Source organism: Pithys albifrons, chromosome 18 (assembly GCF_047495875.1).
Source record: "Pithys albifrons albifrons isolate INPA30051 chromosome 18, PitAlb_v1, whole genome shotgun sequence".
Taxonomy (NCBI): Eukaryota; Metazoa; Chordata; class Aves; order Passeriformes; family Thamnophilidae; genus Pithys; species Pithys albifrons.
Genome location: NC_092475.1, coordinates 2,867,384 through 2,884,266, shown reverse-complemented (window position 1 = coordinate 2,884,266; position 16,883 = coordinate 2,867,384). Strand labels below are relative to the sequence as shown.

The following is a 16,883-nucleotide window of genomic DNA, read 5'->3' as shown; positions in this document are numbered from 1 at the left end:
GGAGGAGGCGCGGGGGGGGACGCGGGGAGGAGGAGATGGAGGAGGAGGAGGAGAAGGAGAAGGAGAAGGAGGAGGGAGAGGCGGGAGGGACGGGGGACGGAGCTGGGAGGGAAGGTGGAAGGGTGGATGGGAAGGAGGTGGAAGGATGGGAGATAAAGGGATGGGAGGAAGATGGAGGGATGGGGAAAATAAAGGGATGGGAGAGGTGGGGGAGAGATGGAAGGTGGAAGATGGAGGGATGGGAAGATGGAAGGATGGAAGACTGAAGTCAGAGGGAAAGAGCAGAATGGAAGGAAAGGCTAGAGGGAGACATCAGGATGGAAGATAGGGGGATGGGAGGAAGATGAAGGGATGAGAAGATTCAGGGATGGAAAACTGAAGTCAGGGAAACAGCAAGATGGAAGATAGAAGAATGGGAATAAGGTGGAAAAATAAAGGTGGAGAAAAAGGAAAGAGGGAAGATGAAGGCATAAAAAGGAGATGGAGAGATCTGAGATAGAGGGATGAGATGAAGGTGGAAGGATGGGAAAATGGAGAAATGGGAGAAGTGGAGAGGTGGGAGAGAGATGGAGGGGTGGAAGATGGAGGGATGGCAAGGTGGAGGGAAGACTGAAAACAGACAGAAATAGCAGGATGGAATATAGAGGGAAGAGAGTAAGGTGGGAGGATAAAAGATGGAGATAGGAGGGAGAAAAGATGAAGACATGAGAGGGAGATAAAGGGATGTAAAGGGATGTGGGAGATGGCAAGACTGGAGACAGAGGATGGGAAGAAGACGGGATGGAGGGAGATGGAAGGAAGGGATTTTTGGAAGATAGGGAAAATTATGAAGGTGCTGGTCTAGCAGGGCTGGAACCCCTTATGACAGCTTGGAGTGAAGGGCCAGGGCTGGGGTTAGACTGGGGCCCACGACCACCAAATACCACATCCCTGGCACTGGCCCTGTGAGGCCAGTGGTGTGGAAGGGCTGTGCTCCCACAGGTGCTGGGAGGAGAGGGAAAACATGTCCCTGGGCAAATCCTGCAGGCACTGACCCACATCTCTGCCTTGGTGGAAATGCATTAGCCCAGGAGAAGACAGCAAAGCAAGGGACAAAAAGGGCAAAACAGATTTCTGCACCTGCAACTTGTATCTTTGGTTCCTTAAGAATTTGTGATTTATGGGCATCATCTTGTTTAACAGGAGATGGGGTTCAAGTTTAGGAAGACAAGGAAATCATAAGTAATCTCCTTCAGTAATATCATGACACTCTCTTTGCATAAAAACTAATATGTAATGATCAGAATATTTATACATGTGTCAGCTTTGCAACTCCAAGGCTAATGCAGAATGTTCTAATGTCCCAAAGCTAAATATAGCCAAATATTCAAAAGAAAACTAATTATGAATAAAGCTATGCAATAATCCAGATGAATTTTATGGCCCAGATGATCCTTCCAGTGAATTTAACAGCTAAATCAGGCACCTTTATGAAGCTACCTAGACTAAGGGTTAAAAACTTATTGATCATGTAGATTAAAATGTTCCCAGCCTCTCATTAATGCTTAAAGGATGGATTTTTAAAAACAGTACAGTTTATTGATATTTTTGTAGAAATATGATAGTAAAGCTATCTTTTACTTTTATGTAGCAGTCCTTGTGCAACATAAAATGAACTGAATGCCAGAAAAAGTAAAATGAAACTTCCAAGGAGAAGAGTCTAAGAGCATTTAGAGGGATTGCCCCAGCTTTGTTTTGGGATAGGGGTAGTAGGGCTATCACAGGTCTAGATGTGCTAGAGATGGACAGCAAATGTGATAACGTGTAGGAGGGAGAGTTATCTAAATCCTTTATTCTTTCTATCCATATTTTATAGCTTTTCTAATAAATAATCTGCTGCTTTTTTTTTTGCACAAGGGTTGCAGACAACTTGGGAACTGTCCTCAGAGGAGTAACAACTACGTTTGCTAATGAAGATGTGGATGGAGTGAATTCCAGTCCCTCTGCCACTGGGCAAGGTGAGCCTGGGATGGAACTCTTTTGTCTCCTTTCCTTCTCCAGTAAAGAGAATTTTAATTTTCATCCCTTTTCCCAGGCAGGAAGAAGAGAACTGGGCAGTGCACTGCTCCTCTGCACCGAAATAGAGCCTGATGGCCCATCAGACTATAAATAGTTCAGGACCTGAGCAGGAGAGAGGGCTGTCAGACCTGCCTAATCCCAGCCCTGTTAAGCCACTTTACCCCCAGTCTCCGAGAAGCTTAAAGTCACAGCTGTGTGTCCAGGTCTGGCATGGGCCTGGGGGAAAGGGTTCCCCTGAACACATGTGGTCCTGGGGACCATCAAGCTCAACAGTCATGCCTGAGTGGGTTGTTTTAGCCCCTGAAAAAAATAGTGGCAATTTGTCCTTAAATGTTCAGCTGTGTAACATAACAGAGACCTGAGCAAGCAAAATCTGAGGGCGGCTGAAGTTTAGCACCTCATCTCCACCATCTGTCTTCAGATTCAGGTCCCAGCTGAAACAATCACTGTACATCATTTTTAGGCTTGATTCCTCCACCCCAAGAACCATCACCAAATGATTTAGGGTGACTCAGGAAAACAGAACGCCCCCTCCACAAAGTAATGGGCAGGCTGCACACATACAAGGCAGGAACCCCTTACCCTTTTCATCATCACCTCAACCCCAACCAGCCCCACAGACCCCAAGCTGGGATTCAATGCTTTAAGCTGTGCTGAAATTTCCATTTGCCCAGACAAAATAATTGGGGTTTATTTTTTCCCAAAGAGCCCCCTCACGGTGTGACTGGGAGGGTGAATAATCCGCAGTAATTTGTATGTATTTGGGATGCAAACCCCCAGGCTGCCTGCCTGGATTTGCCTTGCACTGGGGGCGTTTCTGCCCGTGAGTGATGTGTTCAGCTCACTTGTGTGTTTGTTGCTATAAAATGCATCAGGTCTTCTCTGAAGGTGGGGCTTTGGGCAGGGCAGACATGAGCAATGCCAGCCCTGATGTCACTCCAGAAGCTCTGCTCTCACTGGGGAAAAGTTCAGGCTGGACACAGGAATAGCTGAAAATTGCTATTTTCTTCCTTCTTCCTGTGCAATGCAATAGGCAGGCAGTCCTTGAAAGGAAGAAATGCAGGGTCTCATGCTGGCCTCATCCAACAGCCATCACAAAACAGATCAAAGGTGGCAAGGCAGAGCTTGACCTCTAAAGGGCAATCTGTGGATACAGTGGGTGCTGTTTTCTTCTTCTGATGCTAAGGCTTCCAGTTCCTTCCACACCAGCTTTGCAGACAATTTGCACACAGTTGTTTCAGCATTTACCATCTGCTGGAAGTGGACAAGCTCAAAACACCAAGACACTGGCTGCCCTCTCCTTGTGTATAAATCATGCACCCCTCAGCAATCCTGACTGCTGGTGCCATAAACCAGGCATCCCCACCTCAGTTAAACCCCAGATTAACTGCTGTTAAGACAGGATGGGATTTCCCGCTGCACATCCCCGGGAGTTCTAGAGCATGTTTGCCTGGGGTTCACTTGGAGGTCAACCTTTCCAGGTTCCCATATTGATGGGTCATGAGTCTCCCTGTGTGTTTGCCTGGCAGCATTCCTGACCTAAGGCACCAAATGGGAAAAAGATCATAAAATTACAGAATCAGAATGGTTTGAGTTGGAACAGACCTTAAAGCTCATCTCGTTCCAGCCCCCCTACCATGTTCAGGGAACCTTCCACTCGACCAGGTTGCTCAAAGTCTCATCCACCCTGGCTTTAAACACTTCTAGGGATCAAGTAGATTTCATGGAACTTTTATTGTGAGCAGGTTTTTCAGCTCATGCTCTTGTTAATTTGTAGATCTGTAGAGGGGAGATCAAGACAGGAGTGGTGGCACGGAAAGGCAGGGGAAGGAGGAGTAGGGAGTATTTTGAGTTCCTGCACTCAGTGCATGCTGCTGATACCTTTAAATTGGAGCCAGAGGTTTAAAAATAAACTCTGGAAGTGATAACAAGATGTCCAAGACTTTCAGCCACTCAGCCAGCTGGGGATGGAGTCTGGTGTCATCCTTGATGGGACAGCAGTGTACCTCGTGCCATGGTGATGCTCCTCCAGGAACCCACCAAATGGCTGAGTGAAGGGGTTGAGGCTGTGTTGGATAAAGCTGCTCAGCCTGAGCTGCTGTCCATCTGGGAAGCAGCCAGGATGAACATTTCCATGCTCTGAAATACCTTTTAACATCACAGAAGGAGACAAACACCACTTCAAATGCATCTCATCAGGGACACGGACATTTCTGGTGCCTGGATGCAGCATCTGAGGGGGCTGTGAGAAGCTGATCCCTTAAATCTCCCTGCGTGCCAAGGAGGGGGCAGACCCCAATCTAGGTCAAGCCCAAGTGAGATAAGACACCTCTGCCCTGTGGTTTAGTGCTGTTTGCAGGATGGCAGGTTGCTCCTGGACCACACTGGGTTTATGACAAAGGTGTCTGGTGCTGTATCAAGCTACAACAGATTGATGTGTTTGTTCTGGCAGCTGTTCACATCTCCCAGTTAGGAAAAACCTGAATAATCCCAGGGATGGCTTTTCCTATGAAGCCATGGCCACTGAGTGAAAAGAGTCCTGGCTGCCTATATCTTCTGAGGTTTTAGTAGAAGTGTTAAAGGAAATACCTGGATAACAGCAAAAGCTTTGGATGCATCCAGAGGGTGAAATGAGGATCAGGGAACTTAATGAGAAAACCTGTTGTTGAACCAACCCCATCAAAGCCCAAGGATTTATATTAGTGAATATTTTGTTTTCATATGGTGGTAGTGACTGTTTTAGTGACATCTCCCCCAATCCCACAGAGGAACTGCTGGTCTAAGAGTTTTCTGCAGAGATGGATCCTGCTCAGTGTTGCTGCTGGTTTCTGAAAGATGATTTTCCAACTTTTACAGAGGAACAGAGGAACCAAAAGTGAGGAACTTGAGGGAGCAAGTCTACCAAAAGCCTCTGGATTACAGTGAGCAGCTGTCATCTCTCTTCACTGGTGTTTCCAAATTGGAGACATCCCTTTGAATAGGCAAATCAGATGGTTTGTGACCTTCTATCTAATTCTCTTCACAATGCGTGTATTTTCAGCTTAGACTCAGAATTCTGGAGGGTCCTGATGCCAATTCCCTGTGCCTTTTGGGAGATAAGCCCTTGGCACAAATTGCAGATGAAGACAGCAGAGCTGCTCCCATCACTGCAGGCAAAGTGGTCCATGCCCAGATCTGACTTTGGTTTATTCTCCTGTCAAGGTGGCACTTGGGCCACTGTACATATCCCAGAAAGGCAGAGCACAATTTCCAGCTGACAGGTAAAATATGCTGTTCAAATATTGTGCTTGAGGAGAGTTTTTCCATGTATTTCCAGGACATTCCATTTTCCAATTTAAACCCATACAGGCAGGGGAAGGTGCTCAGGGGTTTATGTTGGGTCACAACATGGCCATGGGCTTGGTTTCACAGCTGCTCTGGCTCTGACTACTGTCAGAGGAGGTGAGAGTGGGAATGGCCCTAATGTGGCATCTGGGGTTAATATTTTGGGTATTTATTATCCATAGGTGGCAGCAGCTGCCTGTGCTGGGCTGCCCTAATCCCAAACCTGGCACTGAGTAACCGGGAAAATGCGGAGGAGAAGGAGGAGGAGAAAGAGGAGGAGGAAAAAAAGGAGGAGGAGAAAGAAAGAAGGAGGAGGAGAAAGAGGAGGAGGAAAAAAAGGAGGAGGAGAAAGAAAGAAGGAGGAGGAGAAAGAGGAGGAGGAAAAAAAGGAGGAGGAGAAAGAAAGAAGGAGGAGGAGAAAGAGGAGGAGGAAAAAAAAGGAGGAGGAGAAAGAAAGGAGAAGGAGGGGGGAGAAAAGGAGAGCAAAGCCTTATCATAGGTCCTGCCTGCTCCCTTCTCTGGAGCAAGGAGTCCACGACAGAGGGAGAATTAGGGGAAAACCCTCAGTGGTGCAGGATCAGCCTCCATAGCACTGTAAGGAGCTCAAGTCTGCATTACTGAAGGGGCTGCCCTGAGAAGCTGTGAATGCCCCCTGGAAGTGTTCAAGGCTGGGTTAGATGGGGCTTGGAGCAACCTGGACTAGTGGGAAAGGTCCCTGCCCATGGAAGGGGGTTGGAATGAGGTGCAATTTAAGCTTCCTTTGAGCCCAAACCATTTTGTGGTTCTACTGCTGTGCCATGAGCAAGCACTGCCTTCTCACCCAGGAAGGACATTGCTGCATATTCTGGTGCAGGGTGGTGGGGAAGGGGCTGCTGAGCAACCTCCTCACTATTGACAAAATTCCTGAAGTCACTGAGAAGTCACATCCCTAGAGGGAATCTGGTAGCAGCGTGAAACCTCCCTGGTTGGGAACTGGGGTGTCCCACTGTCCCCAGCATTAGCAAATACCCATTAGTTATGGCCCAGGAGTGCTGAGGGAGTCCAGAGGCAGCAGCTCCTTCAGCTCCACAGCCTTTGCTGGCTTCCAGAAATTTCTGCCAAGTACAAAATGACACAAAAGGCTCTTTCCCAACAGCCCACACAAATGGCAGATAACAAAAGTCAATTGCCAGAAGCCAAAAGCCAGATTTAAAAAAATAAAAAAGGAAAACACAGAAACCTTTCTGAAAAGCAAACTGAGGGGATGAGGGGAGAGTTGCAGTCCACTCAGAGCCTCTAATTAGAGGAAAACCAAAGAGAAAATCTATCCAAATCTTGTCATCTGCTTGCTTTAAAACTACTGATCCTTAATCAATACAAATTAAATGTATCTTTGTCTTCCCAACACACCCAGAATAGGCTTTGTCCTGGGAAACCAGACTGGCTGCTCCATCAATCCCCCTGGCTGCTTTGTCCCACTCATGCTGCTCCCACTGCATCATTAAGGCAAAATGGAATTGATTTGGGGATGAAAAGCAGAACAAGGTATGTTTTGCTGGAAACTGATCCCCCTGTTCACCCCCCATGGCTATGGGTGCAATATCACACCCCCAGTGTTCTCTGCTTAATGAGTTGATCCTTTAAAAGCAGCCCCAGCATGGGTGTAAAGTGGTGCCATTGCATAAAGAGACTGGGACAGAGTTGTTCATCTCTGCTCTATCATTAATTAAAACACAAAACCCGCTCAGGCTCAGTGGGGTACACAGTCATCCTGTACCTGCTGGGGAGAACATACTCCATTGGAGAATATAATCTTTATATTAATACACTTTTATTGCTCTCTACATTATTAGAGGAACTGAGGACAGCAGGAATGCATCACTTGGAAACTGAGAAGGAACCTGAAAAATGGCACTGGCTTCACTAAAATAAAAGTGACTTCTCAGGTTTGAAACACAGAATTTTTAGCCTTCCTATCTTTCCCTTCTGGGCCAGAAAAATCTCCCAAGCCTGTGCCTTAGAGCTCTCCATGGTGTGCAGCCAGCAGGGCTGGGAGGGCATGGACTGGAAGTGCCAGGACCACGAAAACAAACCAGTGATCAAACCTGATCACGCGGCACAAAAGCAAAGCCTAATGCTGAGCATGAAAACAACCACATGCCTGTTGGTATTTGTATATTCAAAGTCCATCACAATATTTGGCCAAATCCTTCCCTAGAAAGCGCTGAATCAGTATCCTCAATGGGGGAACTGAGGCACGGCTGGGAGAACTTAGTGCTGAGCTGGACCACACATGCATTTGTTTCGGTTCCTAAACCTCCAAGACAGACTTTGAAAATAAACCATTTGTTTACAGACTTGTGGCAGCAAGACTTGCCCTGGGGTGGTCTCAGCTGATTTCCTGTGAGTGTGCACATAGGCTGTGCACATGGATGGCATCCATCCCAGCGGCCATGGCAGCAGTGGTGTCTTCTTAGGCCAGGCAGGGACATCTGGGGACATGGGTCACCTGGAGTGTCCCCATGCTAGGGTGCTCCTGCCCCACAGAGAAACACACCCCCAAGGGCAGCTCAGCCCTTTTGCTGCCCCATGAGCTGGGCAGGGAGATCGATGTCCTGGAACAACCCAGGATTGCTTCCTCTGGTTCTGGCTCTTCGCCCCAGCACTTAATGAATAACTTGGGAATAATAAGAAAAATCGGGGACTGAGGGAGGAATGAACCTCTTTGTATGGCAGAACCACCCCGGGCTGAGATATAGGCTTGGTCCTGTTTCCAATCCCTAAAATGGCTGGAACATCACCCTCCAAACATGCTTCTCCTACAATTGCACCCCAAAGTGCAAGATTTTAATGCAAACCCTTCGTGTGCTGGGCCCCAGCACTCTGCTCCGGAATGTTTTTTTAGGAAGTAATAAATAACACTTCAGATCCACCAAGTACCAAACTGCCTTCATGGAGACACTGTGAGGCTCTGGCATCTCTCTGAGTGCTTTGTTCTCAATGCCAGTTGTATTTCATACAGAAAGCAATTTTCTGTGGAGTTTCTGTGTTCCTCCTACATGGATACATTTCCTCATACCCACATCCATTGCCTTGGCTCTTCCAGACTTCACCCTACACTATCAGTGGTTAATGGAACAGCATCTCTATATGATGCTACCTGATGCTAAGTATGGAGGAGCTGGATTGCGGTGTGGGTTGTACTTTGGCCTTGCTGCAATCTATTTCCTCCCAAATAAAGCATTCTCCCCAAAAACTAACATGGGCCAGCCAGCTCTGAACCCCTCAAATCCATATGTACTTATTTTTTTATTTTTACTCTCATTTAAAAGGCTTTTTAATCCCACTCCAGATTCCAGGCGTCTATGGAGCTGTCCTAAAGGGATGTCCCCTTGCCCCACCTCGACAATCGCGACAGGCGCAGACCTCTCCCCTGCCGCTGGGAAGGGGGTGTGCCCGGCCACGCCTCCACTCCGATTGGCGGGTCCGGGGGTGGATTCAGGCTCGGCCGAAGGGGATTTAAGCTCGGCTCGGGGGCGGAGCGGCAGCGCCGCGGCTCTGGCCGTGCGGTGCGGAGCGAGCGGAGCGCAGACCCCGCACCGCGGGCGCCGAGCGCCCCCCACCCCCGCCGGACCCCGCAGCCCTCACAGCCCAGGTGCGCTGCGACCCCGGAGCGGGGGGAATCGGGGTGGCCCGCGGCGATTTGGGGGTTTCCTTGGCAGAGGGGTCGGCTGCGGGCGCTTTGGGGGGAACTTCGCCGTGCCTCAGTTTGCCCCGCTAAGGATTGCCGGGTTGCTGCTCGAGGATGGCGAGGGGCTCGGTGTCCCCCCGCAGTCCCAGCTGCGGAGATCTGGCGCCTAAGTCTTTTACTTTTTAAGCTTTCTTGAAGAAAAAAGGAGTCAGACTGTGGGAAAAGCAGGGAGGTGCTTTGTACCAGGAGGAGAAAGTTCAGTTCTCTCCAGTTCAGAACTGGAATGAACCACAACAAAGGTGAAGGGCGAGCAGGTTTGTCTCTGCTGCGGGTGATGGGGAGGCTGCTGAGGACAGGCTGGGGCTGGAACCCCTTTGCAGGAACACCCTCGGTACGTGCCCCGGCTGAAATTTCTTTGCTCCTTATGCAACATCCGCCTGGGATTTCATAACTCCAGCTGTTGATACAAGGAGGGGAGTTGGATTCTTGCAAGAAAAACACCCGTGGGGCGCCGGGAAGGGGCTGTGCCGGGCTGTGCTCTGGGCAGGCGCTTGTGTGTGAGGGAATTACTTTGCGCGTAGCTCTTAGAGCTCTGTGGATTAATCCGTGTGCGGCTCTGCGAGAACCAGCCACTGCTCCCAGCACAGGGTTGCACATCTCACCTCTCCAGAAGCCACGATGTTTCCTTTTACACCCTTGGAGGCTTCTGGGGTGCAGGTGTGGGGCAGGGGAGTGCTGACAGCTGCCTCTGTGTTCATCCCAGGTTTAGATCTGCGCAACAACCAGGATCAAGAACCATGGCATCCATCCCATCCAGCGGCTCGCTCATGGCCACGCACAACTACCGCAGAAGTAAGGGCAGGCTGGGGCTGGGGTGGTCTCAGGATGGTGGAGGAGCAGGTGGGGGGGCTCTGCCAGGCATGGCTCCAGCAGAGATGGAGCTGAGCTCAGGTCTGTGCTTTCAGCTGGAGCCCCATGTGAGCCTTCACTGAGAAAAGGGGACAGCCATCAGTGTCCCTCCTGCTGCCTGGACCCTCCTTTGGGCCCCACAGCCCCTGCCCAGCTGTATTAGCTGGTGAGGGATCTCAAATCTCCTTCACTTGTTACTGGGGTTGTAGGGGAGGGGAGGTGATGGCTTCATCTTGCACTGTTGCTGTGCAGATGAGCTGCAAAACCAGTCTGGGTGATGGTAGCTACTGGTACCACTCCTGGCAGAGACTTTCTGGTTTAATGGATTGCCTAAACCAAAGAGAATTAAAGGATTCCCCTTGAGCTGAAAGAAGCAACAGGATTATAGCAGTTGGACTAGAATTGCATAGATTATACCCAGGAATCTGCATCCTCTTGGCCTCAAGCCATCTACAGAGACCTTCCAAAGCACTAAATTATGTTCTTGGGGTTGCAGGTGTTTTTCCTACAGAGGTGTTCAGGTGTTTTTCTGCTCCCTGCTCTTGGAATTTCCTCAGTATGCACTTCCTAGTGTTTTTATTGATTTGGCACTAAACCTGGCCAAGTACTGAAGCAAGTTAGTGGTGAGACTGAGCCGTGTCACCCAGGGACAGTTACACCAAGGCCGTGCTTTGCTCCTCATGGCACAGTCAAGGGTCAGGGGTGGTTCTGATGGTGGTGATTTCCCTGTAGGGCGCCTGAGCTCCACATCCAGCAACAGCTCCTGCAGCTCAGAGTATTCTGGGGAAGTCATCCCCCACTCCCTGGGTAAGTGCCACCTGTCCTGGATCGGGGGGACTGTGCTCCCAGCCCCTCCTCTGCAAATCTGAGTAGAGGTGACCCATCCTCTGCTATGGGATGAGAGTGGAGTGGCTGTGGGACTGCCTGGGTTGTGCTGACCTGGACTTTTCCCTGGCACATACTGTTCCCTAGACCTGCCCAAGTCTGACTCCAGCCAATGGTGGACCAACTTCTTCTTTGGGAAGACAACTCCCCCAGTTATGACAACTGTGTCAGAGTCCCCGCAGAGGTGAGTGCTGTGAGATAACATGGAGGAGCACCAATGCAGCATCCAGGGCAGTTGGGGACATCCCTGCTGCATCCCCCAGGATGCATCCTGACCCAATGGGCCATGTCCCTACCCAGGACACCCACCCCTTTGCTGCAGGGATAAGTGCAGAGAAATAATGCCACACTTCAGTGTTGGCCTGACCCTCTCTCTGCTCTGTTGTGCAGCTTGGGAACTCTGCGGGTGACAACAGGACCGATGGCATGTGGGCTGGTGCCAGCCCCGGGAGCAGGACGGAGGCGCTATGTCAGTGAGCCCAGTGAGCCCAGTTCCGCGCCCCCGGTGTGAGCGGGTCAGCGGCTGCTCCGCATCCGGCGGGCACAGCCCCCTCCCCGTAGAGTAGGTGGCTGCTCCAAGGCAAAGGTGCTGACTTGAGATGGAAAAGTGCAGCAAACCCTGACGATTCCACACCAGCCTTTTTACTCTTTCCCAGTGTAACTAAGCAGACTTCCTAATCAGACTTGGTAACACGTTTTATTACCTTCAACTCATACAATGGAAACTAATAAACTTAAGCAGCCTTTTAAAACTCTGTGAGTTATTTTTCACAGGTTGTTCTTCATTCATTCATGGAGGGGAGGGCCAAGGGGTGCTGGGGCTGGCCCAGGGCACAGCACAGCTTCCAACCACAGCAGCAGGATCTGATGATGCCGGATATCACATGCCAATGTGACTCACTGGTCCGTGTGTGTTTTGTATGTGAACAGGATCTGGCTGGTCTGTGGTCCTGCTGCAGACACCTTCCCCCACCCTTTTCGCCTTACTTGGCTGCACAGCCTGTTGCTGCTGGCACTGAACTTGTTTTGCTCCCACAGCTCATTGCTGCCCTGCCCTGGTACCTTGAGGGGTAGGAGTGAGTGCCAAGTCCTGCGCCAGTCTGGTTGGGACTGGTGGAAGAATTTGGGTGCAAAGTGAGCCTTTCATAATGAGGGGAGAGATGAGGCTTGCTCAGGGCATGCATTTTGTGGGTCTTGATATCAGAATGGAGCTCATGGTGTGGGTGGCAGCTCAGGGAGCACTGAATTTGGCAGCCTTGAATCTCAGATGGCCCATGTGCTGTACTGCTTTAAGTGCTGTTTTGGCTGATTTTTGCCTTGAATTAGACCATTTTGCTGTTTGGTCTTTCTGTGATCAGCCTGGTAGGTGGTGGGGAGTTGGTGGGGGGGGAAGAGCCTGCTGGTGCCTGGGTGAAGGGAGCACCTTTGTTGCTGCTGGAGGCAAAAAAACCCTAGCAGAGAGTGCCAAATCTTCCTGCTCTGCTTCCAGCCACAACATGAGGTGTGGGGCTGTCCCTGCATGCACCAGCTGGTGCAGCTCCCTGGGACCCCTGAGCCGTGACTTTCCCCCTCCGGTGCCCCAGGGCAGACAGGGAGAAGGGCAGGGAGCAGCTGGGGGAGGAGCTCTGCTTTCTGTCTGTGCTGCAGGGGCATCCAGGGTCACTTCTCCCTTTGTTCCTTGTTTCTAGTAGGGAAAAGTGTTGAGTAAGCTTTTCCTTGAGTTCTGCTTCTCCAGGCAGCAGACCTTGTCGTCAGGGCAAAGAGTCTGTGTCCCCTGTTCCTCTGAGGCACCAGGACAGCAGTGGGACCTCTGCTCCCCCTGTGTAAGCATGTGCATCCAAAGGAAATGGCTGTGGGAGGGTCCCAGCAGCCTTGGACACACAGTTTGGGTCCCAAAGGTGACCCCCATGTCCACAGCAGCACATCACCCAACAACTGATCTGATGCAACTTGCAGCCAGGTAGCAAACTGCTGTTTCTGGAGTGGCTTCACCCACATGCAGAGGACTGTGTATCACAGGAGGCACTTGGCAGCCTTTAAACTTCACAAAACACAGGAAAACAAAGCAAAAATAAATCCTTTCTGAGCAAGACAAGACAAGGCTTTTTGTCTGGCTGGCAAGCTGGGAAGTGTGGCTGTGGCACTGCTCCAGGGCCTTCCTTGCTTTAGCAAACCCTTGTGGGTGCTGCTCGCCCCCAGGATGCCTCAAGGCAGCAGCAGAGTCTCCTCAATTGCTGGTTCCAAGCAAAAGCCCCACATTTTGACGAGACATGCATTTTTTTTCCCAAGCCTGCAGATTACAGTGTGGACACACAAAGGTAAAGTCAATATTGCTGTATTTGCTTGTTGGTCTCATGATCACGGAGGGCCAAACCCAGCAACTATCCCCAGGTACCTGGAGGAGGCAGTGGCAGGGCAAAGGTACCAATCCTGCATCCCTGCTTTGCAGCTGGGCACATTCCCCAGCATCAACCAGCTCTAAGTGAGCTGCTTTGTGATGCCACCAGCACAATGGTGCTGCTCCATCCTGGTCTTGGATGCTGGATAGAGGTTAAACTCATTCTCCCATTGCTGCAAGGTGGACTGGATTTACAGTGGTGACTGCAGAACCCATCCGTGGCTGCCCTTATGCCCATGGCTCCTTCTTCAGTCGAGAAAAACTGTCTGGAAAAACCCTGCTGAATTAAAGGGTGAATGTCTGTGAAGTATCACAGACTTGGAATCCTTCTCTGGTGGGGGTGAAGAAACAGAGAGAGCCCTGTACCCCCTAGATGTGCTCCCAAGCAGCTTCACAGCATTGCTAAGAGCAAAGCCCTTGGCACTGCCTTGTTCACTTGGGCTCGGAAAGCTTTAAGTGCCTTTCCTGCACCTCCACAGTATTCAGCCATATTTAGGAAAAGCATCTGACAGCCAAGGAAGTTTATTTTTGTTCTCTTTCCATCTCCACTGCTGTGGGTGTCGGTCTCTTTTCCCAAGTAACAAGTGATGAGAGAAAACTCTCATGCCGTGATTCTATGAAATGGCCTCAAATTGTGCTGGGAGGGTTTAGATTGGATATCAGGACAACTTTCCTCACGTAAAGAATTATCAAGCATGGGAACAGGCTGTCCAGGGCAGTGGAGTCACCATCCCTGGAGGGATTTAACACACCTGTAGATGTGGCACTTGGGAACATGGGTCAGTGGTGGGATTGGCACTACTGAGGAATGGACTCAAGGACCTTAGAGGGCTTTTCCAACCCAAGGAATTCTATGATTCCAGCTGATTTCCTGTGTCTTGTGTCATTGTGCTGCCTGCTGTGGTGAGATAGCAAGAGAGAAACATTGAGTAGCGGAAGCCAGACAAGGAAAGGGGTTTCCCATACACTATACCCCTCCCTAATCAACCTCCCCCTTTCCATAGGGCTTGATACAGGGTAGGGGAGCACCCACCCACCATGGCACCTCCTTCACTGGGACTGACATCCCCCTCTCTGCTCCCTCAATAGTGTTTTGACTGTTGTTTAACTTGCATATTTGGTCAAAACCTCACAGCTGCTTTCTGCTTACTCTTGTCCCTTGCAGCACCCCTTGTACCACCCCACTGCCTCTGGTGAGAAACATTTCCTTTCATTCCCTGCCTCTTGTTGCTTGGGGTTGTTTTGTTGTTTTTTTTTCCTCCAGCAGCTTTGCTTCCCCCTCACCTTTTGAAGGCTGATGTGGGATCTTAAAAATAGAAACGAGCTGTGCAGCACAAATACCTCACATTAGCCTGACGCTGTTTCCAAATGCCACTGGGTCAAGGCTGTAATCCTTGAATTCACAAACAGGGCACATGCCAGGCTGCAAACAGAGCAGCAGAGTGACTGTAACAACAGGATTTGCAATGCCCACCCCGGAGGGGTTCACGAAGGACTGGGAGCCCACCATTCCTGTCTTTGTGTGATGGATTTAAGGAAAAGCCTGGTCCAGTTTTGGGGGAACTGCAGTGCCCAGCCCAGGTTGAGATCCTGGGAGCAGATGGGAAAATCTGGGCTTCCCCCGCCCCCACCAACTCTGCCTACTTGTAGAAAGCAAGTAATGACTCGGAAAAATGCCAAAACCCAGCAGACCGTGCTGGAGGGCAAATCCAGGCAGGAGATCAGCTTTTCATGCAGCAGAGGAGGAGGAGGAGGAGGAGGACGAGGAGGAGGAGGAAAGAAAAGAGCTGTGGGCAGTGCCGTGTCATCATGTCCCCATCTCCGCACTCCACGTCTCCATCAGGTCACTGTGACTGCTGAGTGAGCTGTTTTAGATCCATGTGCTGATGGGCCGGTGCATGCAGGAGGCTGCCTGCAGCCCTGCCAGCCCCACCGGCTTCTCCAGGTATCCCACCATGGACTACTGTGTCCCACAACAGCCCCAGCATCCTGTGCCAGCCCCAGCACCCCATCAGCCAATGCACACTGTTCTCTTCCTGCTTATTTTTGAGCTCCATCTGGTGGCAATCAAACCTACAAATTTAATGTCTCTATTGCTATTACAGCAACCTGTTCTCATGGCAGGTGTCCCTGCCCATGGCAGCAGGGCTGGAACAAGATAATCTTCAAAGTCCCTTCCAACCCAAACTATTCTATGATTCTGTGCTGCAGCAGGCCCTCCATCCCTGTGCCACAGGTGTCCCTACTCTTTCTTGGTGTGCTGTGAACTCCTCACCTGCCAGACCCAGCTTAGGTCTTTAGTTTCTTGCAGGAGAGGATCTGAGCTGTGCCTGGGTGTGCTGTCTGCTCCTGTGTTTGATCTGAGAAGTGCCTGTGCAAAGATGAGGATTTCCTCTTGCAACTGTGTCTCCCTAACTGGGAGCTGCTGCCTTCCCAGGGCATGGCTGCAGTTCCGTGGGCTCAGCAACTGCCTCACCCTCGCTTATGCTCGAACAGAGCAGGATTCATCCCACCCCTAAACCACATTCCTGCCTCCCCTTTCCAGGCCCCTTGTGCACAGAGACTTGCTCAATTAACAGCCAGATGCGTTCCTGCCCTGCTGCACAGCAGACACAGACACTTCCCAGGTGTGGGGAGTGTTGCACAAACTTTATTAACTTTATAAATTCCAACAATGCTGTTGGCTCAGTCCCAGCAGTCACCTTCAAAAAGGCAAAATGGGCTCATCAGGAGGAATTCAGTGCCAGCTGCCTTTCACCCACAGCACACTGTTCTCCTGCCACAAGTGTGTCAGTGCTCAAGCAGCCCCGCTCAGGCCACTCTGGGAAGGCTGGTGCAGGCAGCCTCGGCATTGCTCCCAGTGCTGCTTTTCCATGACTCCTTCCTCTGCTGCCAAGGATAGCCCGGCCTCTGGGAGTGTGCATGGGCAGGATGGGCAACAGGGACTTGTCTGGAGTAAATGCTCCCCCGGCCTTGCAGGGACCAAAGGCTCAAGGTCCCCCTATACTCCTGTGCCCTGGGATCAGTGAGGAGCTGCAGGTGGTGGGATCATCTCTTGGCTCTGCACCCAGGGCAAGACAAAGAGCAAAACAGAGTGAAACAGTGTTTTACCTTCTCTTCCTGCACCTCAGGGCAGGAGGCATTAAATAATTGTACAAAGGCATATATTTGTCTTGGAATAACCACACAGTGGTGAGTGAGACAAAGATTCAGTGTGGAACAGCCCAGAGAGGAGCTGTCTGTGCAGGGTTCTCAGGGCAAGCAGGGCCACTGCCTGGAAAAGGGGTGGCAGAGGCACATGGATGTTTAGTGTGTGCCTGGATGAAGAGAGTCCAAAGAGACACAAGAATGGTTATATCTGTGGTTCCAAGAGTGGGACTGGTTGCAAGCCATTGCTTCCTTGAACCTCTCCTTGATGGGTTCCTTGAACCTATTCCTGAAAGTGTTCCCATCCAAGTTGGACAGAGCTTGGAGAAACCTGGTCTAGTGAAAAGTGTTGCTGCCCATGGCAGGTGGGTTGAAACAAGATGAGCCATAAAGATCCCTTCCATCCCAAACCATTCTATGATTCCTGGGAGAGAGCAGAGCAGTGTGATAAGGGCAGAGCATCCAGCAGTGCCCTGCAAGGACTCCCGTGGG

At 50.6% G+C, this 16,883-nt stretch overlaps 1 protein-coding gene across 1 annotated transcript; it reads left to right on the top strand.

The window, feature by feature from the left end:
• Window positions 1-8,890: 8,890 nt before the first annotated feature.
• Window positions 8,891-11,601, top strand: PPDPF (pancreatic progenitor cell differentiation and proliferation factor). The gene is made up of 5 exons (XM_071572666.1): window positions 8,891-9,016; window positions 9,816-9,904; window positions 10,694-10,768; window positions 10,934-11,030; window positions 11,237-11,601. Exons 2-5 carry the CDS (start codon window positions 9,850-9,852, stop codon window positions 11,355-11,357), a joined length of 348 nt encoding a protein of 115 aa, XP_071428767.1. The 5' UTR covers window positions 8,891-9,016; window positions 9,816-9,849; the 3' UTR covers window positions 11,358-11,601.
• The last annotated feature ends 5,282 nt before the right edge of the window (window positions 11,602-16,883 follow it).

Excerpts from the sequence above, each read along its gene's own strand:
- PPDPF (XM_071572666.1), top strand. The coding sequence starts at position 9,850 with ATGGCATCCATCCCATCCAGCGGCTCGCTCATGGCCACGCACAACTAC. Across the intron at positions 9,905-10,693 it reads CACGCACAACTACCGCAGAA|GGCGCCTGAGCTCCACATCC; the intron begins GTAAGGGCAGGC and ends ATTTCCCTGTAG. Across the intron at positions 11,031-11,236 it reads GTGTCAGAGTCCCCGCAGAG|CTTGGGAACTCTGCGGGTGA; the intron begins GTGAGTGCTGTG and ends TCTGTTGTGCAG.